This window comes from Polyodon spathula, chromosome 52, assembly GCF_017654505.1.
Source record: "Polyodon spathula isolate WHYD16114869_AA chromosome 52, ASM1765450v1, whole genome shotgun sequence".
NCBI classification, from domain to species: Eukaryota; Metazoa; Chordata; class Actinopteri; order Acipenseriformes; family Polyodontidae; genus Polyodon; species Polyodon spathula.
The window spans coordinates 1,837,501-1,865,325 of NC_054585.1; the positions used below are offsets into that span (position 1 = coordinate 1,837,501).

General features: G+C 37.4%; 1 protein-coding gene across 3 annotated transcripts in view; it reads right to left on the bottom strand.

Annotated features, from left to right (window-relative positions):
- Nucleotides 1-27,825, bottom strand: part of LOC121307082 (rab GTPase-activating protein 1-like) — a 113,439-nt gene that overhangs the window by 947 nt on the left and 84,667 nt on the right. For all 3 annotated transcript variants that reach the window (XM_041239196.1, XM_041239198.1, XM_041239197.1), the window contains 11 exons: nt 25,951-26,076; nt 22,735-22,878; nt 20,509-20,550; nt 19,975-20,103; nt 14,410-14,502; nt 10,395-10,505; nt 9,090-9,194; nt 7,099-7,182; nt 4,553-4,624; nt 1,280-1,477; nt 1-663 (listed from right to left, as the gene is read on the bottom strand). The exon at nt 1-663 is cut by the window's left edge and continues 947 nt beyond it. In XM_041239196.1, the coding sequence (XP_041095130.1) occupies nt 541-663; nt 1,280-1,477; nt 4,553-4,624; nt 7,099-7,182; nt 9,090-9,194; nt 10,395-10,505; nt 14,410-14,502; nt 19,975-20,103; nt 20,509-20,550; nt 22,735-22,878; nt 25,951-26,076 (1,227 nt within the window). In that variant the 3' untranslated portion in view covers nt 1-540. The remainder of the gene's footprint in view (nt 664-1,279; nt 1,478-4,552; nt 4,625-7,098; nt 7,183-9,089; nt 9,195-10,394; nt 10,506-14,409; nt 14,503-19,974; nt 20,104-20,508; nt 20,551-22,734; nt 22,879-25,950; nt 26,077-27,825) is intronic.

Genomic DNA, 27,825 nt, shown 5'->3' on the forward strand with positions numbered 1-27,825 from the left:
CACACTGTTGAACCATAAATCACCCCCAACACAAAGCTCCCCACACTACCCAAACCCCAACTCCACTCTCACTAAAACTAACCACAAATTGAATGATGGAAGCATTTTTCCCCTGATCTCATTTTAACTCCTCATGGCACAATTTCTTTTTTCGAAGCAGATATAAAAAAGTATTTGAAATGCAAAAAAGAAAAACTTTAACAGGTTTGGAAAGCAGGCTGTTGACTCTTGTACCAAAAATGTAATTTTCACTTTGTGCAAGTAGAATGGAGTGTTTTTCCACTCTCTCGTAGGACAGTAAAGGTAGCTTTTACTCCGCTATGTCATGTGTTAAATATCAGTAGTATAAAGACCCTTCTAAAGTTAAAGCCTTTTTTTATTCTAAGTAATTTTTTGGATGCTCTCACCCAATTAGCATGGACCTTTTTAAGAAAATGTTTACACAGTACATTCCCCTAGCACATTACAGAAGGAAAGACAGCTGGCCGAGGAAGGCAGCAAAATCTGTTCTCTGTTCAGTCACGTGCATTTTCGGCTTCATTAAGACGTCTCCTTTCCCTGGGCACCAGTCACGGTTTTGATCGAGCTCATCGTTCTGTTAAACCAGGTCTTTTTTGCTGCTTGGACTTCATTTATAGCCAGACCCAAATGGTGCTCCAAGTCCTGCAAATACAGAGATCAATGTCAAAGGAGTCCATCCAATAACACACATTTCCAGATTCTGACATGCAAGTCATCACCTCAATCCTGACCTGAACACCCCCTGCCATTCACTCCAGGGGCTGAAGCAGAGACTCACATTGTGCTGGACTGGGTGAAATCTCTCAGTTAAAGAGTAAGTAGTGGGAAAATAGGACACCTTTCACAGCTTTCTAAAAAACTCAACCTCTATAATGCACACTGTCACAGTATCTTTCCCCACTGGCAAATAATATCTGTGCCTTCACACCATTTTAAAAAAGGTCTGAATATTCATCTCTATAGACATTTCTGGTAAATGTTTGGATTAGGGGAACAGCAGCATCTGTGGTGGGTCCTCTTTAGTAGTTTCTAATGCTGTGAGTGAGTTAAATGTCGTTTACAGCTTCCTACTAATGAAAGTAACAGCAACTGCATACATTTTAAACACAGAGACATAGTAGCAAGATTTCAAAGGAATATTTCAACAAAATAAAAACCTTAGGGGTTTTATAAACAAACTGGACTCAGTAGCGAGCATAGCAGGCCAAGGCAGAGCAGACCTCTGTTTAGAATCGTTGCGTGTCACTGCACTCCTCACCTGTATCTTGCACTCTGCCTCGACTAGCTGCAGTTTGGTCTGGGCCAGCTCGAGCTCCATCTCTCTCAGCTGGTTCTTCAGCAACTCCTTCTCCTCATCCAGCTCCTCCTCAGAGCCCTCCTTCGCCACGCTCACCACCCGCAGGCTGCCTTCTTTACTGAACAGCTCACCACACTTCTCACAGCCCTCTACTTTTTGCTAAGTCAAGAAAACATAAGCAATTACTAATCAGCTCAAAAAGACCAGTCAACCTAACTGCATGAAACGAATTATTGCCAAATTCTGACCTTTATTTTCTATGCACTATATACTGTACCATGAACTGTTACTAAACAAAATACCCTGACTGAAAACATTTAGCTAAATATCTAGGCTTCTGTTTAATTAGGAAAATCAGCATTCCAATTTGCATCCTGCACCCAACATAAATGCCTTGCAACACCAGTTGGTTTTTGGTAAAAAGTTAAATGTGTCGAATATGGTTTATAATGAAACAGCAATCAATATCCTGGCTGCTTTTGAAGGGTGTTTTACCAGGGCACTTTCACATTAATTAGATTCTTAAGAAGCATTTACAACACTCTTCTGAAACTGCTTCTGTCTAGTCACTTCTAAAGAATGCCTAAACATGTGGTGTTCAGAAAGACAGACAGGGTTTTCAATGAATTTTACTGTTATAGACTTCTTTAGCGTAAACAGCTTCTTTTCAAAGACGAGACAGCTCCTTTGTTGCCAACAAACAGCCATCAAGAATGATATAAAAAAGAACACACTGAAAATAATAGCCAACATGGCTTTGATCTCAAGAGGATTATGCAGAGAAGCAAATCTACATTTCTTTATAGAATAATAATTAGAAACATTGAAATATCTGAAGAGACTTCTTTTTAATTCCCAGACCTAATTAAAATAATAGAAAGGATAATGTAAGAATTCTAAAGAACTTTGCAGAACAATCAAATTGAACCCCTAATACCTTGTGAAAAAGCCTTAAGTGCTTCAGAGAGAGAGGCCCTAGTGCTCTCACAGTGAACAGGCAGACATGAGCAATTAATAACACCACTAAATAGAGATACCCTAGCGCTCTCACAGCAAACTGGCAGATATGAGCAATTAATAACACCACTAAATATATTAGTCATAATAAGACATTTATACACAGAAACAGAAATAAATTGAGCTATCAATATTCAGAATTCTCAAATCAGAGAAGCTCAATCTGGGCATGATGGAGAAAGCTAGAGGATTGCGGTTTCTATAAAGTTTGTGCCAACTGCAAAACAGTGCACTCCTCCAGAGTCATATAGTCAAAATGTGAAACGAGACTAAAGGACTACCGCCTGGACTGAGCTATAATGAACACACCAAGTACATGTTCAGAACAAGCATCGCTAATATCAGAAACTACAAATATTACTCAGGAGCAACTTACAAATAAATCTAAAGGTATCGTTAAAGGATTCAGTTGTAAAACAGTTCCACATTATGGTCAGTTCATTTTTGTTCTAACGTGTGAATGCCCCAAGGGGCTAAAAGCTGAACTGCTCAATATAGAGACTATTTACCTCAAAGACGGCTTCTACCTTCATATTACATTAAAAACATTTGTACATGGAAACTCTCAACGTTACAAGTGACCATGTGATTTCTAAGCCATTATTTATCACTACCCACTCAATATATGCTTCTTTGAATAAATGTGTAAATATTATACTGTATGAGGGCTGTCAATTAAACGCAGTTAACGTGTACATTTTTGGGGAGATCATGTTTTTTTTTTTTTTAACACACGTTAATCGCACTCCCCTCTTAGCAGATCGTAATTCATTTCCTGTGGTACTACATTAAGACACTCGAGTGTACACCAGGACTGAATGAATGTAGTCTCAATGTTTGAATATAAAAGTGAATGCATGTAGTCTCATCGTTTGAATATAAAAGTCGCCAAAATGTAGCAAAGCACTCAAACTGAATGACTGGGAAGTTTTGTTTTTTTTTTCTGAAGGATCATTGGATAGAAAGAGGGTTACTTGTATCTACTGTCAAAGTGACTTACTGTACCACAGAAGTGCTAAACATTGTTTCACTTCTCAAAATACACTTCCTAGTAGTTTGTCTGCTACAGACAACAACAACAACAATACAACAACAAATGAAACCTGTCAGTTTCGACAGAGTACTCTTTTAGAAATTCAGGATCGCTGCAAACACATGAATCAATCTAAGTATAATACTATAACAAGTGCTGTTTGATAGCTACTGACTGCAGACCTGTTAACATTGCAGCTTTGATTTATTTTAATAAGCACATTTATTTATAAACTATTATTTACATTTATGGATGATATAACCATTACTCCATGAATGTTTTGAATTATATAGGCAATTTCAAGTTATTAATAAAAGAAAATTATAATAATAATAATAATAATAATAATAATATTATTATTATTATTATTAAAATGGCAATCAAAAATATCAGTTTATAAGTAAAGGAAACTGTAAAGGAAAGTGATCATTGTAAATCCAGTAAGGTGAGTAAAAAACAGACTCCACTGTGATTTAGAAGTTGGTTCAAACAATTTAACATCACATGCTGGATTGTAAATAAATATACAACTATAAATAGTTGTAAATATACAACCATAAAGTATATATGCTGGCTTGTTTTTTGGATAATGATAATAATAGCATCAGTAATTTAATGAGATGGATGCTGTAATTATATCCATTAAATATGCAATTAACAGATTAAAAAAAAAGAAGATCTCAAGATTAAATCGCGATACTTTTTTTTTTTTATATATATATATATATATATATATATACACACACACACAATATATATATATATAGAGAGAGAGAGAGAGAGAGAGAGAGAGAGAGAGGATCGTTCTCTCCTCTAGATATATATATATATATATATATATATATATATATATATATATATATATATATATATATATATATATATATAGATATAGAATATACTCTATATCTATATATATATATATATAATATATATATATATAATGGAGATTTACATATTCTATTACTAAATATGTTCATTCTAAAGCTGAATACAGAAATAAAGAAACTCTATCAGTATCCAAAACAATGGGAAAGGGAGATTTCTGCCCTTGCCTTGCTGGGAGAACATCCTGGAGTGGAACATTTGTGCTGTGGAAGCCCCTGAAGCAGAGGAACAAGCTTAACAATGGGGCTCTGGTTCCTCACATGAATCAAAGGTGATATATTCATTAACTCACATACCCGGATTTTTTCCAAATCTACTTTATTTGCTGTCTGCTGCTTCTCCAGCCTCACGCTGAGCTGTGAACAGATCTGCAATAAAGAAATCACACACAGAATGATTACTGCACTCTACAGGGGGAAAAGGTTTTCTTTAAATAACTGAGGAAGGAACAGGAAAATATAAGAAGGGGGAGAAGTCTGTCACCAGTGCAAGTACATGTCATCTTGAGTTATCCTGGCAGTGTTTTAAACATAAACCTGTTTCTATAGTCAAAGTACATAACCTAGCAGTGCAGTACTTACAAAACAGGACAGCGAGAACCTGTTAACACTGATTACAATCTCAGGTTCAAGAAGTACTTGCACTGCTGGCTTCAACTGCCATACCTTCAGAAAGAAGGCGGCCACTAGAAAATAATTTTTTTTTCTCAACAAAAACAAAGCACCTCTGGTAGCATAATCTATGGGGCATGTCATATTGAGTGGCTTGAAACACAAAGTAATCTGGAAATGTGAAATAAGACTTGTATCACTGACATGGGAAGGGTTCATTTTTCATGTACATCAACCATGATTAATCTTGAACTAGGAAATCACAGAATACACATGCGTGTCTCAAGTACGAAGCCAGTATCTCCAAGCACTGGATCTTTATCGTCCAGAAACCAGAGTCACATGACCCCACTATGGTCCATTTTATATGAGATACTAACAGTTGTAGGTGAGACAGCAGTGGATTTTAAACTCATACAATCACTCTTTATGGTGATGCGTAATGATTAAATAAAGCACAGAAGTACAGAATGTACCCATGTAGTTAAATACTGCACAGAGTCACATTCCTATTTGAGTTGTAGTTGCGTGTGCAGAGCAGTGAAACTTGGCTGGTAGAGACACCAAACAAAGGGCAACACGACTCTAGGATGACTACCACCTGATCATACTGGAAACTGGAACCTACTGATCATCTCACCAAGGTAACAGAATAAACAGCATTTTCACAGAGGCACATTTCATCTTAACAGTAGCACACAATTACCCCTGCGCTGTACATGTGTGCATAATATCTATAATTTATCTTCATGCGATTAATAACTGCACAGCAAAAAAATACTACGAAACAAAGTTAATTATCTTTGCCAACTGGCAGATAATATTGCTTGATTTGGGTTTTAAAATGTTTCTTACATTTTCAAAATATGAAAGCAATATTAAAAAAAAAAAAAAAAAAAAAAGACAAGTAAAATAATATTATCTGCCAAAGGGAAACAATACATTACTGTATTGTCGTCACCCCCCCCCCCCAAAAATAAAAAAATAATATTTTTATTAAAACTTTATTCTTTCTTAAGGCAATACTTATGAGACATGTCCTTCTACAGTACTGCATTTGTATTCTGCCTTATTAAAAATAAATCAGGAGATGTGTGATCTGGTTGACCGATCCATAAAACAGAGGTCCAAGCACCTGACACCATTCTACAGCACAGCTCTTGGGGAATTGCTTTGGTAATGATTGTGATGAGTGATGGACGATTTGACAAAGACCTACCTAGAAACGTATTAGACAGAACAGGCCTGTACTATTACAGGGGTCACCAAGCAGCTCTGGCCTTCTAAATGCTGTCTGTAGTTCTAGAAAACACTCTTCAGACACATTTTAGTTTTATTTTTTTCCCCCATTTATTCTAAAATTGATTCAGCAGGGCCAAACACACTCAAAGGCTATGCAATATATTTATTGTATTGGATATTTTTTTTTAACAACACCGGCTTCATTAATCACTTTCATTGCTTAATTACTTTCAAAAGCATGCACTCTCTTTCAACCAGGGGGTTTGTATAGCATTGTCCAAATCTTTCCTGTGCTCTTGCCCTGAAATCCTCCTAAAGTAAGTGCGCTGAACTAGCTCGCCAGGTCCTGTAAGATTTACAGCTGGGGAGATGGAAGCCGCACTGCAACCTACACAACGTGGGTATACTCTGGCCTTCATTGAGTGAAGCGTCACACAGCCTCCCACAATGCGATTCTTGCAAACTATCAATTACGCAGATAAGGGCAGGGGAGGAGACCATATTATCTGTCTTTGTTATTAATCGAAATGTCAACAGAATCATTATACTATCAGTGTCATCCAGAACAAATCCAAATTCAATTAGGTATGCACGTAGTTATAAAACAAATTACTATTACTTATAATATTCGTGTGTGTGTGTAGAGTTGTGGGTTGTGTGTGCATAAAAAATAAAATTGTGGTGCAGTGAACTGTGGGTGTGACTGGGGCATTATAGTACAAGATCACCAACAAACACTAATTTCTAACCCAACATAATATACAAGCAGCAGCAAACTTCCAGGTTAGTGTATTAGAGGGAGCTGTTTCTGTACATGCATATCCACTACTTCTCATGTTTCTTTAACTATGTTATTAGGGAACCTCGATATTATTTGTGAAAAGATGCCAGATTGATTGTGTAACACAATGGATAATAGCAACACAATACCTTGCAAGCCAAAATATCTTAGAGAATAAACTAAGTTTAAAAGATATTGCTACACCAACCTGCTTGTACTCCATGATAATGGATCCATTCTTCTTGATTTCTGATTCTGCCTTATCCAGTTCTCTTCGGCACATTTCTTTAAGCTGGGCACGGAAAATTTCAATATATTTGACAAATGAAATTAAGATTCTGCCACAATGGTAAGCTACCTCCATAGCTAGCAGTTAGAAAAAACAGAATAATGGTTGAAATCCCTAATGTTAAGTGACAGAGTCCATGCTTTTAAGGCAACATGCACAATTATGTTCGGTAAAAGGCTTCTCATTTTGCTGGAACATCATTAGCTCCTGAGACATTTAAATTACAGATGGTCTTTGTTGTCTTAGGTTGGCACAATGAACCTGTTACAGAACAGTATTTGATACCACACATTACTTACAGTTAATTTCTTATTCAGTCTTGTTTCATTAGAAAAAAAGAACAGCGTTTGTAGGATACCGTAAAACTTTTCTGAGGTCCTCGAAAACGGGGTGCAATTTAGAAACAGGTGTGACTTGTATATCGATTTTTACAGGACATGAGGTTGAGGTCCGGTGACACTTACTGTAGTAACAGATTTGCCTGGGATTTCATCAGGATTCTCAGACACAGCCTGGCATTTACAGCAGTCCCCATAATTAGGGGTCTACTTAAATCGCTGTAAATTTACATGTTGTTCACGGGTAGGTTGCGGAATAAAATTAAGATTTTGCGGACCTGTTTAAACATTAAATAAACCTAAGTGATAATATTTCAGAACACTAAAGCCTAAAATAGTGGTACTTGCTTCCTTACTAAAACAGAGTGCTTTCATTTGTTAAAGGCAAGCACGCAACATCCCCTTGCAGCTGACTTGCCCATCCATTGAGACTGCACGCTCTGCATCCACTCAATAGGTCGGAAGTTAAGGCAAAACTTTGCCAAGTTATACAGATGAGAATTGTGTTAGAAACAGCCCCAAAAATCATTTACCCAAGGGCATCTGGCATGCTTTAATAAAGGCAATGTATGCAGTACGTTCGTTGTTGTGTTATTTATCCCATCCAATAATTTATTTATTAGTACCGAGTCAAAACAAATTCCAACTGCGTAAAAGTAAGCAGCAGGTTGAGGCGAGGTGGATGTGCTACACCGTGTAGTACTGATTTGTATTTTCTCCATAACAATTACCTCCACCTGCATGCAGTTTCTTTGGGAAATATCTGGACATGAAATATACTTTGCTTTTTTTGCTTTGTCGTCCATTTCTACTATTTTACCTCCAATGCTGAAAACTAGATTTTAGCAAACTGAATCAAAACAATGTAGCAACAACTTTGTCCCACCCCCTACTGCAAAGTACAGGTCACAGAAAAGCAGTACAGACGCACTGATAGGCTGATTAAAACTTTGTTGTCATTTGAATAGTAAACAAGAACGTTAACCACTTTGGAGAACTTTTTTTGTAAATTATTTGTGGACGTTTTTTGCTTAAGTGCAATGCACACAGGATGGCGAAGGAATAAAAAAGGGCTCTCTACAGAAGGAAGATACGTAGTTTGAGTCGCTTGTGTTGTGCAGTAGCTCATTTAAACAAGGTTTATTTTATTTTTTTCCTCTGTGTACTTGCCTGTTATGCATTGGCCTCTAAAAGAGGTGAATTTCACGGTGACACCTCAAATTTCACGATTTCCATGAAATCGCGATTTAGGTAGACCCCTACCCATAAATACTGACACCCTGTGGTGTTCAATTAATTTTTTTTACCGTTAGTCTAAAATAAAAATAAATCAGTAATACATTTAAAAGAAAATTCTTTATCATTCAAGTACCAACATCTTCAGTGTATTTTTTAAGAGCTCCTCTGGATATATTAGTGTTTTTAGATGACTAGTCACAGCATGTAGAAGCGTTTCCCTAAGTCAATGAGTTTATTAAATAAAATAAAACACTATTCAGTAAAGCTATTTGGGAAATGAATAGGAATAATCAGAAGGAACCAAGAAAGTAAGATATTTGTAGGCTTTTTAACCTGAGCGGATTCCTCTTCCAGTCTTCTCTTTTCATCTTCCGAATCCACTAATTTCTGTTTGGTCATCAGTAGCTCCTTATTGAGGGCATCTGATTTCTCCTCAGCCTGGAAATCACAGAAGAGGTTATAAAAGGTGCTGGATTCAGGAGCCAGCTGTTACATACAACAGTTTTTTAGTTTTTTTATTTTCTGTTGAGCTCAGAGATCTGTCAGAAATTATGTGACTATAATTGTGCTTGTAAGGGAATGCCAACCTCTGACAGGGACAGTTTAAATATAATTGATATGCAGGCCACCTGCTGGGGAATGGGAATATTACTGCATTTGTAGGCTGCCACTGATGTGAGATTTATGGATTAATTTATCGCCTCCAAATATTCTGGCAGGAGGTTGTGATTTAATGAGTGGGTCGATTTTGGAGGGGGGTTGGGGGCGGACCAACTGTTCGGATGCCAGTTGTTAACATTTTTTAATCCATTACTTTTATGATCTGTATCTCAACCAGCCACTAGGGCACTAGTATTTTTTTATTTTTTATTTTTATTTTTTTTATTATTCAGAGTGCCCAATTATTTAACCCCGATTTTATCCCCAGTTTAGAATGTCCAACAGTTTTTTCCCCTCAACACAGAAATTTCCCACAGCCAAGCCAGTTTCCTCTTTCACACCCAGGAACGAGAGTGGATGTCAGCAATATGCCGGCCTATGGAGGACACAGGCCAGCCCTGCAGGTGTCTGTCTGAGCTCACTAGGTGCCTGGCGAGTAGGGTCCGCTGTAGCATGACAGAGAAACAGCCCCTGCCTGTTTTGCTTACCTAACCCACGTGGCCGTGTTTTCACCAGATGAGCCACTCGGGGGACCCCCCCCACCCCCCGGCACTAGTTTTAAACCCACAATATAATTTCACTTGTGACTTGAGCAAGATTGAAAACACAGGCCTGTAGAGGTTAAAAATGCATTTTCTTTGCTAAATCCAGTACTATGCATTCAGTTTCAAAAATATTTTAACACACAGAATAGTCCATTTTATACCAGCAAAACACCCTTATCCATCACAGTTTTGTCTTGAAATAAAGAATTTGAAAATCTATACAGCAGAAAACAGAACAAGAGGTAACACTTACAACCCAGGATGAGCTCGTATTATATAACTAAATCCAAGCACTGTTTGATAAGATGGTAATGATTGCTGCAGATATACAGCATATAATCCCAGCACTTGAAAAAAAAAAAAAAAAAAAGCCATAAAAGTAAAAAGCTCAAAGGGAAGCCTCTGCAGCAGAGGGACTTCTGTTCAGACTTACATTATCCAAATCCTGTCTCAGTGCTATCTTGCTGGTTACCAATTCATGTGCTAGGTCGTCATTTTCCTGTTCTAGTCTCATGTTTGCCTCCTGCAGGCGTCTGTTCTCCCTCTGTAGAAAGACACAAAGATACAGTAAGATCAAAGGCTAGGGAAAGCAAAAGATTCTTCACTTTAAGGTTAGCGAAAGAGTTTGCAATTTCAGAAATCAGTTTTCTCCTTCAGCATGTGCAGAAGAAGAATGCCCAGCTGCACTCTGAGTTCAGCACCTTCTCGTCGCATGCTGTGCCCTATATAATATTTAACAGCTCTCAAAAGAGAATAACCTTTGAAAAAAGCTTTCAAGCACAGATTAAAAATGTACCAGCCTTCTGTGAGCCTAGCCTTGTAATTATTCACATGTTTACCAACAGCGATGGAACCGATTCTCAATTAGATTGGTTCCTCAGGGACTCCATTATTTATTAGATCTCTCCTAAGTGTGATGAATTTGTGATGCAACACCAGATTCAGGCTCTGAAAAATGTTATTTTTTAGCTTTTCTACCTTCCCACGACGATGACATAAATTATTGCTATTTAAACATCGTAAACTCGGCAGGTCAGTAATAAAACACCTTTCAGAAACTGTTCTAGAAACAGGGAAGCGCCAGGAACACATTACAGATTACTCCCCCACTCCCCTATACACAACCAAATGAATGAGTGTTCACCCACAGTTCTGATTAGTGTCTGCTTGCAAAGAATGTGCAAAACAAGATTCTAAAAACACACTAACACTACATTGCTATTCGCTCTATGTTCAACTGTTACATTATGCAGCATGTTTCAAAAACACGTACATCACAAATAATGACACTTGGGCACAGAACTGATGCTGCATCCTAGAGAATATAGTTACAGGGCATCCTTGTTTCTTTCTTTTATTACTTGTTAAGTAGTTGCAGACCAGAAGGTTCAGTTTGTAAGACCTGTAAGCTGTTAAAAATCAGATTACTAAATTACCTCATTGATTCCACTGCCATTTACTCGTATGAGATTTAAAGCACAACATGTGTAATATAGTTCAGGTACTGTATATTACCATGGTCTAGCAGTGGTTTTTAAAGCACCTTTCAGGAGATGATTGTAGGGTTCAGGTGTGTGGAATTTTTGATGATAAAAAGTAAAAATAAACTTGTTCAAGGTACAAAACACTACAAAAATCTACTTGCCCCCCTCCTCTTTTATCAATGTCATTTTTTTTTCTTTTTTGATGTCGCAGAGAGCTGACTGCTGCTACTGGCAGTGAGTATTTAAATGCAATATATTATTATAGAGCACCGTATTACCTTGTGCAGAGGAACAATGGTAAGTTCTGATGACTTTAAATAATAAACCATGCAGCCTCAAAGACGTGTGTGGTACAGGTAAACTGTAGCTGTTACAGGGCACAGTATACAATGCTTTTCTGGAGAGAAGATTCTAGGATTCACACATTGAGATAGCGAGATGCACAGAGGACCTAACTGTTTGTATAATAACTATCAATTTAAATCCGTAATGTTTATTTATCATATAATATAGAATTATGTTTGAAAGGTAGTATAACTGCAGCGTAAAAAAATGAAAAAAAAAAAACATGACAATTAAAATGATTAAAAAATCTTTTATTATTTCAGGACATTTCAGACTAAAGCCCTTCTTCGGCTGTGTAGTAAATAAAGTAAGTGCAGTAAACTTCTGTTTTTCTAAAACAATTTGATATTACATGTTCTCGAAGAAATGAGCTCTCTTAATGTCGCCTCACAAACCGGCTTACTGTCACAGCATCACCATTGTGCATCACCAGTTACTGATGGTTTTGCATCAGTTTCTTGGCCAGAATGAATTTAGTGACTGGACTTTATTTAGTAAGAGAAAAAAAAAAAAAAAGGTTGATGAAATTTCTGTGCGTCACCGCATGGAGCAGAACAATGGTAGTATACTGTAATAAAATATGGTACATTCAATAAGGTTTTTTAAAAAGATTTCCATTTCTTTACATGAAATTACATAAACTTACTTTGTTCTGAGTTTCTGTCAATAGTCAATGTTACCTTATTAAAACACTGCTCTTTTTTCGCACACAAAAGTCAAGCCCACTTTGTATCACGGCCAGTTTAATATCCTGACTTAAAACACACCCAAAATGAGTACCACAGCCAGGTTTGATTTACAATTGTATTCCACCAGATGTCACCATACCTTAACAAATAACAAAGGGCACCACACGGCTTAAGGAGAAGAATAGCTCTGTACTATCTCAATGCTGAATGTGGACAGACTGATGTGCTGAAACCTTCAGCACACTTGCTGCTCCGACAAGCACTTGTTAGAAAGAGATTAAAAATGTGTCCGATCTCTCAGATTAAGTCCTTAAGTGAGGGTATGTTTTCATTTTTATTACTGGGTTTTAGCCAGCATGAGTTGACTTCATCCCTCAGCACAATTTATTATACAGCAATGCGGTGTGCTGTCTAAACACCCAATTTACAAACCGGTGATCTTTTGTAGAAGTAATTACATATCTGCCATATTAGACACTTACTGTCCTGTGGTTCATGGGTAATGACGTGTGACAGCGCACACAGTTTGTTACTCTGATCACCAAGTGTTTTTTTATTCTCTGCCTGTAAACCCTGTGGCCAACTTCCAACTAAAGAAAGGATGAGGGTTAGAATTGTAGGTTAGCAACTACAATCTATTTGATTACATGTAGTGTAGTGCAGTTCTGGGTATTATCAGACTATCAAAGGGGCCTAAATGACACATGTGTTTACATTTGGCCAATGGAACCATTCTAAAAACTCAATGGCTTCTTGTTTCAATGTAAAGCTGGGTCTGCTGCTGGTTCTTTCTTTCCTGTAGTGTAATTAATGGACATGTTTTCTGTAGTTCTGGGTTTAACACCTAGAGTGAGACTAGTTCATTGGATGCTCATTTCTGCTAGTCTTCAATCCCAACGGGTTGACAGATTAAAACATTTGATTCCCCTTGCATCCAGTAGACGTGGTGATGAGTAAAGTCCCTTACAGAAATCCACATAGCCACTGCTAATCAATGTTATAAATAACCCAGGCTGATGGGGTGTTCTGCAAAAACACCATATCGTAATATGAAATATTGATGAAGTTTTACCATCACACCTTAGATATGAAGCACACATGCTAGATTACAGAGATTCTGCAAACCTGATGCAGAATCTAATCAGCCTCGCTAGCTTTAGCAGATTTTTCATTTTCTTGTGCGTTACTGTATTCTTGCACAGCTGTGGCTCCTACCCCAGCCCTCCTCTCAGTCTACAGTTGTGTTCATCTTTTCAATGTCTGTCTTCAGAGATTGCGCACCACAACCAACCATTAAACATCACTGCTGGCAACTATCCCTTCTACTGTATATCAAAGCATCCTATGAACTATTAAAAGAGCAGTCTCTAGGTTTTGGTGATGTAAAGAAATGATAGTTATTTAAATTAAGTTGTCGAGCAGTTTCCTCCATCATTCTCCTTCAATATGCAAAATGTTACAACAAAACCAACATTTGCAAATAAAGTTAGTGCTTTTTTGTCGCAATTTATAACTATATGCTCATTTCTGTACATTGTTGAGCCATGTGTCATTCTGTTCCGAATGGATTTTATTTTGAGTACCTGCACTGAATGAATTATCACCCTGTTTCAGTTTATTACCTGTGTGATATTTCATTAGGAAGTTGGTTGCCGATTGCTCTGTTTCCCTATTTTCAAGCACTCCAATAAACCCAGCTTTTTAAAATCAATGAGACTCTGTGATGGAGTCAAGCAGGTTTCCAGGGAGGAAAAGCTTTGTGTTAGTCTCCAGAGCTCACACTTCTTCTGAGGTATATAAACAAAAATCTGCATTTGCAAGAGCGCACAGAAGGCTAATTCAAGGAATATGTATGGATTACATACAAGATTAAACATGACTGGGGGGCAACTGCAGCTTTCAAACTTTCCCCAACCACAAATCACTGTACCTCATATCTCTCGATAGGAGCCTCTTGCTGGGCCTGCTGTTCCCTCAGGGCATGGTACTCCTTCTCATATTTCTTCAGCTTCTTCTGGCTGATCTATACACCGAGAACAAAAAGAAAAGCTCAACATTATAAATGTACTGGAGCAGTCTGGAGTTAAATAATGGGTGAGACGCCAAATCAACTCAAATAACTAACGATCTTCCAAACTAAATCACACATACAGTAAAAGCTGCAGTAAAATGCATTTGATGCAGACAGTCAGTAAACAAGGACAAAAAAAAAAAAAAAAAAAAGTGGAGAAAGAATAATAAAATCGCATCTGGCTTTAAAGTTCTCTGTAGTAATACTAAAATACATGCGCAACACTTTTTCACAAACGTCTGTGCCTTGCAGGTCAGGACTTTAGTTTAAGAACAGGTTGATATCTGAAGCTTGACAGGATGCGGTTCCCCACAGCTGTCCTGGCCAGGCTGCGTGTCATGGAACTGCCTGGCTGTCACCTCACCGACCCCATGAATCTGGCAAGCAAAGGACTGTTGACTTAGTGTCCAGTTTGAGTTAGACGACAACCTGCACATGTATCTGTCCCAGCCACTAAGCAAAGGTATGACAGGTTTATTACACTGTATGTGACAACGCAGAAGACATTCAACTGCGACCTAGTTTGGAAGTTAGATTTCCTCTAATTAAACAGACTCTGCAAAAGGAACAAGTAGCAGAAGCTGCCTGGATTAGTTGAGCAGAATGCTCCACAGCTGAAATAACTTGGAAGAGATGTCATGGCTAATCAAAGCAGTTCCACGCTTACCCCCTGAGCCACAGGCTTGTAAGCTGATACACAATTAAATAAAAACAACTGTCAATGTTTTTTTTTTCCCTGAGTCTGTCCTTATAACACATCATCCCCACCATTTATTAGTTGCATAATAAATAGGTGGCAGAACCTATTAGGTTGCAAAAACATTCAAGCACCAAACTGTCATGCCACACAAACTGCCATGAACACAACTGGGTCGCGCAGGAGGCTTGCTCGATGTTTTAGAACAGCGTTCTTGTTAAGTGCTTGTTAATCCTTGGCTCGATACTAAATATGATATATAATGTGCACCATACAGACAGTATATGTTGGAAAGAACACAGCAATAAATGAAAAATATATTTTAATTAAATAAGTGTGAAAATATGTTAGAAGCTTGTTCTAGCCTTTTAAAATATTGTTTGAATTACTGTAATTTGTAAAATAGGTGTTTTTGAATGCTTGTAGTTTTATCCGCAAACGTTTTAAAGCTTGGTAACATTTATTAAAGCCAGAGATGCCAAGGTCAAATACAAATGTATTATCATTTTCTTTCTTTTGGGAGTGAGACTTCAAAAAAATTGAGATTGTTACATATTCACTGAACTCTCCCCCCACCCAGGCTGTAAATAAAGAAAATCAAATAACTAAAAATCTATGCAAATGTTGCATACAGCATATTAAGGTGTTTTTTTCTTACATACTGATACCTATGGCTATACTCTAAGGCAGGGCAGTCCAACAGCGGGCTTCTGAGCCATAAAGAGTATGGTTAATTGAGATCCAAAATATGTACCTTGGTTTAGGGGTAACCTCATTTCAGGCTGTTAACGAATTCCCTAATAAAAGTTTACCATGGTAATTACGCAGTTTTCCCAGGGATTTACCATAGTTTAACATGTTTTATATGTTTAATTGTATTTGCTTTACTTTACCATTTTCAGTTTTACTAAACTACATCTTTCTAGGGTTCCAGTCTGCAATGCTTACCTGTTATGCATGTGCGTGAGTGCGCCATTTTCTGTCTCTTAAAAGCCCACTGGTTGTCTTTGAGTCAAAAAGGTATGTACTCTGCTGTTATGGGTTAATAATTATTGAAGTGATTCTAATTAGAAGTACCCCTTAGGAACAACAGCTATTCATAAGGGTATAATAATACAAACTTTTAACAGAATAATATTTGGTGTCTGCTACAGCGTGTCATTAGAGCTTGTAACAATGGGGGTTTATAGGTTGGCAATAGAAAGTCACATTGAAGAACAACTCATTAAAATAAGATTCACTGCTATACAAAAAAAAAAAAAGATTGCTAAAGGAGCTTGGTTGCCTATTGCAATACTTTCATCCTCAAAGGCAAATGCCAGATTTATATAACTAGGAAGTAAACTGGCATCTAAACAAATATCCTTATTTTTAAATTAGGAACCCTACAAAATCACGAGTCAATTTAAGTTGTACAGCACTTGTCCAGTTAATTACAGGATGCATCTCACTTGAGTTTTGCAATCAGAGAGTAATTTCTTTTGAGTAAATCAGCAAAAGCTGAGCTGCTATTATATTGTGCCTCAGTTTTAAGCTCAAGTAATTTCTGTTTCAGGTTTGTTTTTTTTTGTATTAGGGTTCTATAGAAGGTCAAGTACAGTAGATATAAATCAAGTCACAACCAGCACACTATAACAGTTTGTTAAAATCAGCACATATCTACTTACTCAACTACTGTACCATAAGTCAAAATATCATCTTCAGTAAAAACCGTTGAATGAAATAGAAAAAAGAAAAATCCAGAATGAAGAATGAAATATAGAAATTTAGAAGCATGGAGTGGATATTTATGTTGGAAGGAAGAATTTTGTGCAATGCAGAGAGAGAGTTTTTACTGGGTCTATTCACAGTATGTAAATAATGCACGATCATCAAGTTTAAAATGTGATTGTGAATTTGTTTTCAACATGCATTGGTCACACACTATTTAGGTAGTGTGAATGGGGCAATATTACAGGAATTGTTTAAGCAGTAATAAGTCTCAGCTGATTGTTTACATTTCAAAATGATTATGAATTGAGGACAGTACTTTGTTCATAAACATTATTAGTCATTCTCCAAACCAGTTGACAGTTGTGCATTTGTAAGCTGAACACAAAGGTCACGTGTGCGCGCCCCCCCCCCCCCCCCCCCTCCTTCCTGGCGCATAAAGCTAATTTACAACAAGATTGTTATACACAGAAAGCAGCTGGGCTTTTAACAAGCCTAATAGCTGATTGAACAATATAACAAACACTGCGGGCAGCACAAGGCGTCCAATAGTCTGAGTTGTGGAAATTAGTAAACTTAGATTGGGTGAGCTGATCAATCTACTCTATTCTCCAATCATGACACAACTTGCACCTTTAAAATACACAAGAGGTTTAATATAGCTCATGCCCCTTGTGACCTGAAAATCACTCTTCAGCTCTTAAGCACTCTAATCCCACACTATGAACGTTCTGTCACACCAGCAAAGTGCCTGCAGACCTGCTGCTGCACAACTGTGTTCCCTTGAGTACTACAGTAATAAGGGCAAACTCACACTGCTGTGCAACCTTCAAATATAATTTATGCTTTTTTTTTCTTTATGTATATACTCTGGCTCATTAGCAAAATCCTCAAGACGGTAACTTGTACATTTTTGCCGTAATATGTGATTTTTGTCCATTCCAGTTGTCAACCCACAAGAGGTGCAACACAGGATCAGCTCTGTCTACACAGCAATGCATTCACTGACTATAGAACTGCATTTCCAGCAGCAAACTACACTTAGTTTATCCTCTTCTTTTTATTGTGGTTCAAACAAAATGAATTATTCTATTATTATAAGTTAATGCACTGCAAAGAACCAGCACTACTCATGCATCGAAAAATTAAACAGCAGTTCACACAAGCCATCCCATCAACGTGATGCATGCAGTGACGTGACAGACTGTGAAGTCAAGAACATGGAGTCATTACAGAGACTGTTAACTACATTCAGAGCTCAGTGAACAGTAATACCACTGTATTTATCATGGGGCTTTAAGTACACTTAACTAGTGCTAGGTCAGTGATATCATACTGTAAATCTTATCAAAATCAACTGCACAGTATGCTGCCGACTGGCAACCCAGACACACAGTAGGGATCGGTATTTATGCTCTTGTCACAATCAAGCTTCATTAAAAGGATCTACTGAGGCATTCTCACCAAAACAGACTGCACCAGCTACAGTATGTTTTTTTTTTTTTTTTGAATAAGCAACTTTACCAAATGCATTGACACAATTACAAATGCTTCATTTGAAAGTTGTCTCATTCACTTAGAGGGCAATAAGCTGAATATCTGATCATCCTACTAAACCTAAGCAAGCTAATGGACCCTGGAAGCAAGGCACAACCTTGTAGGTCTCTGCCTGGACAAATAGTGCTTTCACTAGGGGAGACATTGAGAACTGTCCCATTGTTCATTTACTGAAATATCTAGCATCTTACTGTGCAGGGAGATAAAAGAAGAGAAGGCCTGCGTGGCAGTGTGACAGTCATTAGAAAATGCAAGATTGTGGCAACTACCATGAGAGACTTCTTCAATTATAATCAAACCATGTATTACTGATTCTTATAAGCAAAAAACATTCCTTTGTCGCTGTATGAGTTAAAATGTATATTGAACAACAAAGATATATTATATATTCATCTCGTAAGAAAATTAAACAGTGTTCAGACTGACCTGCTGCCTCACTCTGCAACACAAAGACCCACTGTTTCTAAGGTTCTTTTAAGCTTGGAAGGCACGTTTTAATATTATAGTCCATTTCCAGACGAAAAGAGCTCTATCATGTGATGTTCCATCAAGGTTTAAAAACAGTTTTTATAAAAACAATTAGCTATAAACATTCTGCTGTGACAGGTGCTCTTGTGAAACGGCTGCCACGTGAGTCATTGCATTTGTGTGTAGGTAGGTTTTCAAATTTCCTGTTGCTAAGATCATCAGACCATGTGGAGACTGAAGGAGGGAGGAAGCATTGCAATGGAAGGTCAGACGAGTTTCATGCTATACTCCATTCAAACCTATTCATATGGTCTTTAATGTGGACCCTTTCCTCAAACAAATGCAAAGTTTTCCCAATATATTTTCTACAATGAAAAACTAACATTATACAGCTACAAAAAATCCTAAAATAAAATAACCAAAATAATATTTTAACTACTCCTGCATGCAATTAAGCTGTTTCTTAATGTCTGTTGTTATAGCCTGTTTTTAATTCAGAAGAAGTGAGGGCACATCAGTGCAGTTTGCAAGCATACACTCCGGAACTAGGTTGCTGGGAACAAGGTAGAACCGTGTCCAAAGAACAAAGAAAATAAGCTGATTCTGGTGGAACACTGCTGTCCCTGGTGGAACACTGGTTCTCCCTGCTGTGTGGCTCAGTGATCAGTCAGACATCCAGAAACTGCAAATAAGGTTTCAGCATATAAATGAACCAGTTAAGCATGTTAAGGACATTATTGTGGTAACTCTTCCCAGTGGCAGATAATGTCACAAGATCATTTTTATTCTAGTGTAGCAGGTGCAGCACATACTGTTACCAGGTCAGTCTAATGCAACATTATGAACACAAGTCATTTCATACAATCATATTTCCATATTAATGTCTCAACCAGCATACTTAAAAAGTCAATAAAGGCTTCACCAGGCAGCCACACGTTATTTGCCCTCCATCACCTTTCTTTTCTAACAGCAATCAGAACGACAGGCTTTACCTTCATGCTGCAGGCCAGCTCCATCAGCTTTCTGGCATTCTCCTCGGAGCGATATCTTTTGGGGACTGGAACGCGGAAGAACTTTAACGCTCCTTCGAAGTCCGTCAACAGCAGATCATCTCTTGAAGTCTAAAAATATACAACATGCAATGTGTATGGCTAAAAAAGACTGTGCTAGTAGAATGCTCCTCGTTCTTCAGGTATCACAATGGCCGATTTGTAAAGTCTGGGCACAGCCAGAGCTTTAGTCTGGTCGCACTGGGAAAAGTTTCTGTGTTCTGCATGGTGCTGACATCACTGCTCTCAATTTAATCAGATCCTTTCATTAGATGGCTCCAGGCTATCATAACAATGATACTTAAATGCTGTGGTTTGACAAGCCGGTTGCTGTGCTTGAGTGCTAGGTCATTCCAATATTCTTACTTCGTTTACAGATGCAAGCCTCGTCAAACAGAATGTTGCCCTGACAGCACAATCTGCCACAACTAGAAATACTGAACATTTATGAGGCAGTTTAACAGAAGAGCCACTTACTTTCAGTAATGCAAGTGCTACATTGAAGATCACGCTTATCCCCTGAAAGAAAAACATAAGAAAGGTTACCAAATATTTGATCAAAGGGGCTCCCAAGTGGAGTGCAGTGTGTGCCCTGTAGCCTGGAGGTCGCCGGTTCGAGTCCGTGGTATTCCACTGCCGACTGTGGACGGGAGTTCCCGGGGGGGGTGGCGCATAATTGGCAGAGCGCCGCCCGGGTGGGGTGTCCTTGGCTCACATACGGAAAGCAAAAAGTCACGATCCCAACTTGGCAGCCATGTTAGGTAACATGCCGAAATAAAGGCTACCATTGAATTTTGCCCGAAGAGTTTCCATAACACTAAAGATATGAAGTTACACTACACATAGCTCTCCGGTGCTGGGTGGCAGAGTAAATTGGCAATGGGAATATTTTCACCTTTAGGCTGCTGCTTCAATATGAATCATTTTGCTTGCTGCAGCTGGTTGAGGCTGGAAGGTTGTAATTATTTAATTTTAAAGAATGGATGTTGGGATCAATGCCATTTTTTACGAAGTCTAGTTTACTGTGACCTGATTTCATAAAACTAACACAGTGATTGGCAAATACTGCCATGTGGATGCAGTCTTTGGCCTCCAGCGCCTTCGATACAGCACCTTACACTTTAATCAGCAGAAATAATAAGAAAAGGAAGGTTAGAGTATTATAAACACAGCACAAAGTATTGATACAGTATGTTATTGTGAATGTTTATTAGCAATCTACCAATGCTGTAGATCTCAGCTTTTTAATACTGTGTGTCAAGCTAAATTCCTCATCTAATCTAGGTTAAATAATTTAATCTAAACAAGTTAATGAGGAGATCAAAGCAATCCTGACAAGGCAGATGTGTTATTTGCAGCATGTGGTTTGATTTAGAACAGAAACATTTAAAAGTGACAGAGCAGAAATGAGGGCCAGTTGCCTCTCACAAAGCCAAGGCAGACCTGAGTTTCAATTTCAACAAGTGAACTGAAGGGCAGTGCTCAGCATACCAGCCTATTACTCCCACCTAAGTGGGGCCACAGTGAGGAATGCTCAGATCCATCAAAGTCAACTCAGATAAGGACATTATACTTATATATACTTATATACTTCCTATCTCTGAGAAACATTCCTATTTCCTGTTTTAATGATGGGGTGGTAAAGAAGTTGGAACCTTTAGTACAAGCTGGAACTTTCAGAGACTTGTTTTAGAATAGCACCACCATGTGGTACACTATTAAAATCTTTTCAGAATTATTTTCAATGAGTACATAATAATTATATTATTTTGTTTTAATACATGAACAGTTTCCACATATTTACTAACAGCACAGTATTGCTGGTATGTAGAACAGGTCTTCAAATGATACAGCCCCTTCAGATCTTTAGTCTATGAAAAAAATAAAAAGTATGGCTGTTGTCTGATTAAGTGTGTATCCCTCCTACCCTCCACCTGAATATACAGCATGTGGAATAACTCCTTGTAACAAATATCACATGGATCAGAAGATACAGCACACACCTCTCCAAACAATCAGAGTACAGAACTCTTCCCAAAACAGTTCATCTCAAACACGACTGCAGATTATTGCCTGCACCAAACTTAATCACTTCTGGACTAGCGATTCTAAACATATAGGCAAGAATGTATGTGTGACATATATAGGTATATTCATTTGATCACCGCTATTGCTTAAATAATTAACTGAGGGTCCAAAGTTATGAAAATCAAACATCCAACAGTGAATTAATTATGAAACAAATTCAGGAGGGTTCAAGTGTTATCGATTTACTGAGATATTTAGATCTAGTGCCGTTCAGATCAATTGAAGAGACACCATATATTAGCTAACCATAAAGTGCGCAGTAACCCTGATATGCCATTTTCAAAGCTGGATATAAAGTACATGCGCTCTTCTACGACATCTCAGACTCCAGGGAAATTCACACCTTGTGGGGGACAACAAGTCATTAAGAGGGGTCAAGATCTGTATTGAAATGGTTTTCTTTAAACAAGACTAAACTGGTCTGTTGAAAACCTAACAAAAAAATATATGAACTGGTACTTGTTGTTAGACCAACAATTGCGTTTGATATTTCTACTGTAACAACCCATTGAATAAAAAGGAGCTGCATGCATCCTTTCTTTGCAGAACTTTTGGAAGGTTATAGTATGATGTGCCAATACCAAGACTGAGGTTCCCCCGGGGTTTGTAACATACCTCACAAAGCAGGAAGTCCATGATGTGGAAGACCATGTAGAGAGGGAATTTAGCAGTGAAGAGAGTGAGGAACCACTGGGAGGCATACATGTGTGCTTCAAGGCTGATATTCAAGAAGTGATTGTACAGGTCTGGAATGTACTCCTGAACACAAAGAGACAAGGGATATAGCAAGTGATACCTGTGCCCACTTTAATCTTCATTCATTGAACTACAAGGGCATTCTCCTATAGTTAAGATGTTACAGGTAAACAACAGATGTACAATATTCTAGAAGAGCAACATTATCCACTTAGAATTAACATTTTTACAAGGACATGATATAAGGATAATAGGGAGACTAATAAGTCATAATATATTACACTTTTAATTTAAAATACATTTAACATTAAAATGTGTACCACCAAGGAATTAAATAGGTATACAAATTACTATTTCATGTTTTAAAATATTTAGAGAGCACAAAGGTTGATATAAGTGACACAAATGAAGAAAGAAAGAAAGAAAGAAAGAAAGAAAGAAAGAAAGAAAGAAAGAAAGAAAGAAAGAAAGAAAGAAAGAAAATGACAGGTTATAGTCTATTGTTGCTATACACATTTTTCAATGTTTTTGTATCCCTCTAAATATAAACGGATAACGCGATTTTTCCAATTCTCACAGTTAAGTCTATAAAATAAAACTACAGTCCTCTTGGGGAACATGTGAGTGTGTATTTCTGTAAAATACACCATGTCCCAAACAACCATGAAATCAAGGGTGCACAGATCTGACATGGAAACAGCATCTGGTTCCTGAACATCAGTCACTTTTTATTTGTGTTCCCATAACAAAGGGCAGCGAAGGGTAAGTTGTTTTACAAGTTGCTGAGTTTTAAGTTTGTATGTCAATAACTCACCCCCCCCCCACAGATTCAGATATTGATTTTTTGCTGAAGAATTTCAAAGGTTCATCACAATTGTTCAAATAATTTTTATACAAGTGTTAGGAGATCTAGCATCAATCGATTAACTTTTTCATCTACAATGTTGCAGAGTGATTGTTTGTTTTTTTAAACCAGATCTCATTTTAGAATCTACCTTGCATTTATTCAAATCCAATGACAATTATGCTATGTTGCTAAGCAACTGCGGGGAGCCTGAGCTAAGGAAAGTAATTCTCTGTTTAATTTGAACGGTCTAAGAGTGCTGTGGTTATTTCACTCATGAGGATGGCCGTAAAAAAACTCGGCCAACCTCATTCATGGAATAACTAAAGACTGCAGAAACGTTCATCGGCTACTCTCAAACAGAAAAACTGTTGCTCTAGCATCTTAAGATATCCTCAGATTTTAATTACTGAATCATTTTATCCTTTAAAATAAAATACTGTACATTTGAGTATGTAGGCAGGAACCAGACTTTTACATCGGTACAGACCTACCTTGGAGGGTATGTTAATTAAATGAGAAGACTGATTTGTGCCATACAGTGATAGGGAAAACATTGTGCTCTACTTAGCAACATCGTCTGAAACATTAACGAGATCTGATTTGCGAAATTAATTAAGACAGTCTCTCTTACAGCACCACGAATATATTTACAACCCGCATCACAATTCCTATGGCAATGGAAAGAGGTCAACTCTGCACAGATGCATTAGCATTACACTTCATTTTATTATTCTGTCCACTGCTCCTTTTTCTAGGTAGTCTGAGCATTTTATACTGCAACGGTTGGTGATATATTCACCAGGGTTATATGAACTTTTTTGATTTAAAGTCCATTTCTTATAAATACAAATCTAAATCTGACTATATGGGCAAACCTTTCATTATTTTATCAGCAACACTTGGAAAAAGAGCAAATGGAGATTGCGTGAAAATTGATTCTTTGGTGACCCCTGAGACATGTTATGCAGGAAGAACATTTGCATAAGGAAGCGTTCTTATTTAAACATTCTATACATTTTTCCAGTACATTTAACATGGCAAAGTAGTGTATGTGAAATTTTTTAAATGGGTGCACTGCCTCCTCTAATTCACTGCCACGGGCTGTTCTCTGTTTAAACTCTATTTCCTCTCTTGAAAGACACATGGCAATGGGAGGCCTATTCTCAAATAACACAATTTACCAGTGCTGTTAAGCCCTAATTAGTATATTCCTTGTTATACGGCACTCCACTCAACTATTAGCAAGCCTGCTTTAGTGCAGGATTAATAAAACATATTTGCAGTTAACAGAATTGTCATTTGCATATTTATTATAAAGCTACTACATGTACAAATCGCTCCACTTATTTTAAAAGACTTGCAGCTTACATAGCGTTTTCTCATTTCATATGAACCACAAAACAATTGAAAAAGTTTATTCTAATATTCTAGTTGGTTTAATTTGCTTGCAATACTGGATTATAGTATGAGTAGATACAGATTTAAAACAACTGACTTCTGCTAAAGCCAAGTAGTTGGGGAAGAAGTCACAGAGCTTATCTAAGCTCATTTACTGACATGCTTATGTTTATTGTCCCCTTTAAATCCATTTGCTTATAATGACTGGATATCAAGCCCTCTACCCTGGGCTTGTATCAGTTACAAATGCTTTTTATTTCCTGCAGTGACTATCATCAGCCACTAGAGGGGGAGTCATCAGTATGTTACGTAAATTAGCTTTTGTAGGCATGGTACTGTATATGACAGAAAAATATGCACATATGCAGATTAATTTAAAGCTGCAGTGTCCAATTTTTATTTAAATAATCAGGTTTACAAAACACGTAGCTTTCTGTTTACTTTATTAAAAAGCAGCTCTGCTGACATTCGAGCAAAAAAAGCTGCTTCTAATTTTAGCAGTACAGGGTTATAATTGACATTAAAGGAAACACCTATAGATTCATATTTTCAAAGATACAACCTTCTTAATGAACCTGTAGGATGAATTAGGTTTAAAAATATGTACATGTTCTAATTTCTATTCAGCTGTATTCAGTTTAAATGACCACTCTTTTTGCAAGTGTAGTTGTGTTCACAGGCCATCATGATGTAGTGAAAGGCGCACCACTTTGTTTATAATGATATGAATATAAATATACAAAAGAGGCTTCAATAAGGGACATCCTTTCCCTATAACAGCTGGTCACTGTCAGTGCCTAATTTAAACAAAGTGGCAACAGATTGAAACCACAGTGCTAAATCCAGTCCTTTTGTGGTATGAGGACGGTTTTATCTGTATTCACACTCACCTGCATGAGTTTCTCCAGCTGAAAGAATTTGCAGTGCAAATCTTCAAAATTTTGTTTGAAAAGTTCCCTGAGTCCATAATCAAACATGATCTTGACCAGAACACTGAATGCCTGCTCTTCAGGCATCTGGAAGACACAAAATAGCAGCAAGTGAAAATGAGTTGAAGGAAGCAAGTGCTTTTGTTTTTTTCGCCCCCTTCAGACACTGTTATTCAAGCTTTACTGCTGCCAGGACAATTTCACATTGCACAACCAAAAACATCTATAATAAAAATCATTAGGGTTAGTCCTTTTTAAATAATGAAAGTAATAACATGTTTTCTTTAAAAAATCTACAGGGGTTGACATTGAAAAAGACTGTAGTCGAAACTTGTCATATAATTTATTACAGTTCCTTTTTGTATCATGTGAAATGAATGTGGGAAACAGCAGCACATTCATGCCTGGAAGCTACCATTAAAGTAACAGTAAGTCAGATGACCACTGGGCAGCCAATATGGGTTGTGGTGGGTTAAGGTATGGAGGAGTTTCTTTGTGTCAGAGTCTGAGAACCAAATTACATTCTTTCCCTTCTGGGATCTCTCCCCCACTCTCCAACACATGAGACAGCTTCTGGATCACCATCATACTCCTTGACTAAAACAAACGTCACTCCTACGCTGACACTTTTCTGGGAAAGAATATTCCGAATTTATAAAAACAAAAACAAGAAAACAGATGCTGGTTAAGACTGGTCTGAGTGTATCTGGTTCATACTGGAGCACAATACCGAACAACTAAAACTGAAACTCCCATACTATTCAGAACATAAATAGAATACTTTCTTTTTGTTAAGCGACAATTGTGACACCTTATACTTCAGGGTAATTTTAGGGATGGACACGAAAAGAAAAAGTATACATATTTACGAAACGGATCCCCTTGATTTTGTTTTTACTAATATTGTTTAAAAAAACACTGTGTTCTGAGAAAAAAAAAAAACCTAATGGGAATAGTGATACCATAGATGAAATAGAAACCTCAAATAAAGACCCGAAACCTTGCGCCAAACATAGCGCTTAGCGTTGAGGCCAAAAAGCTCTATTTTGGTCTCATCAGACCATAGAATCTTCTTCCACTTCTTGATGGCCTCCCTGACTAGTGTCCTCCTCACCCGGATACTCAGTTTTTGAAGATGGTCTGTTCTAGACAGATTCACAGTTGTGTCATATTCTCTCCATTTCTTAATAATGGACTTTACTGTGCTCCAGGGGGATATTCAATGCCTTGGAAATGTTCTTATATCCTACTCCTGACTGGTGCTTTTGAAGAACCTTATTCCGGATTTGCTTTGAATGTTCCTTCGTCTTCATGATGTAGTTTTTGTTAGAAAATGTACTGTGGGACCTCCCAGAGACAGGTGTATTTAACCTGAAATCATGTGAAACACCTTAATTGCTCACAAGTGGACTCCATTCAACTAATTATGTTACTTCTAAAGACAACTGGTTGCACCAGAGCTTATTTAGGTGTGTCATAGCAAAGGGGGTGAATACTTTTGCAATCAATTATTTTAGGTTTTATATTTGTAATTAATTTAGAACAATCTGTAGATTTTATTTTTCATTATGGACTTTTTTGTGTTGATCAGTGGCAAAAACCCCTAATTAAATCCATTTTGATTCCATGTTTTAAAAAATGTTGAAAAGTCCAAGGGGGTGAATACTTTTGAGAGCCACTGTATCTTATTCAGGTTTCAGGTCTTTAGGAGAGAAATACCCATGCGGTAATGCTTTCCTTTAACATGTAAGATTAAAGAGCTACCATTTTTAAATTTTACATAGATTTTACTTCCTCTGGGCTGAAAACAATACATGTATTTGTCTCATGAAAGAT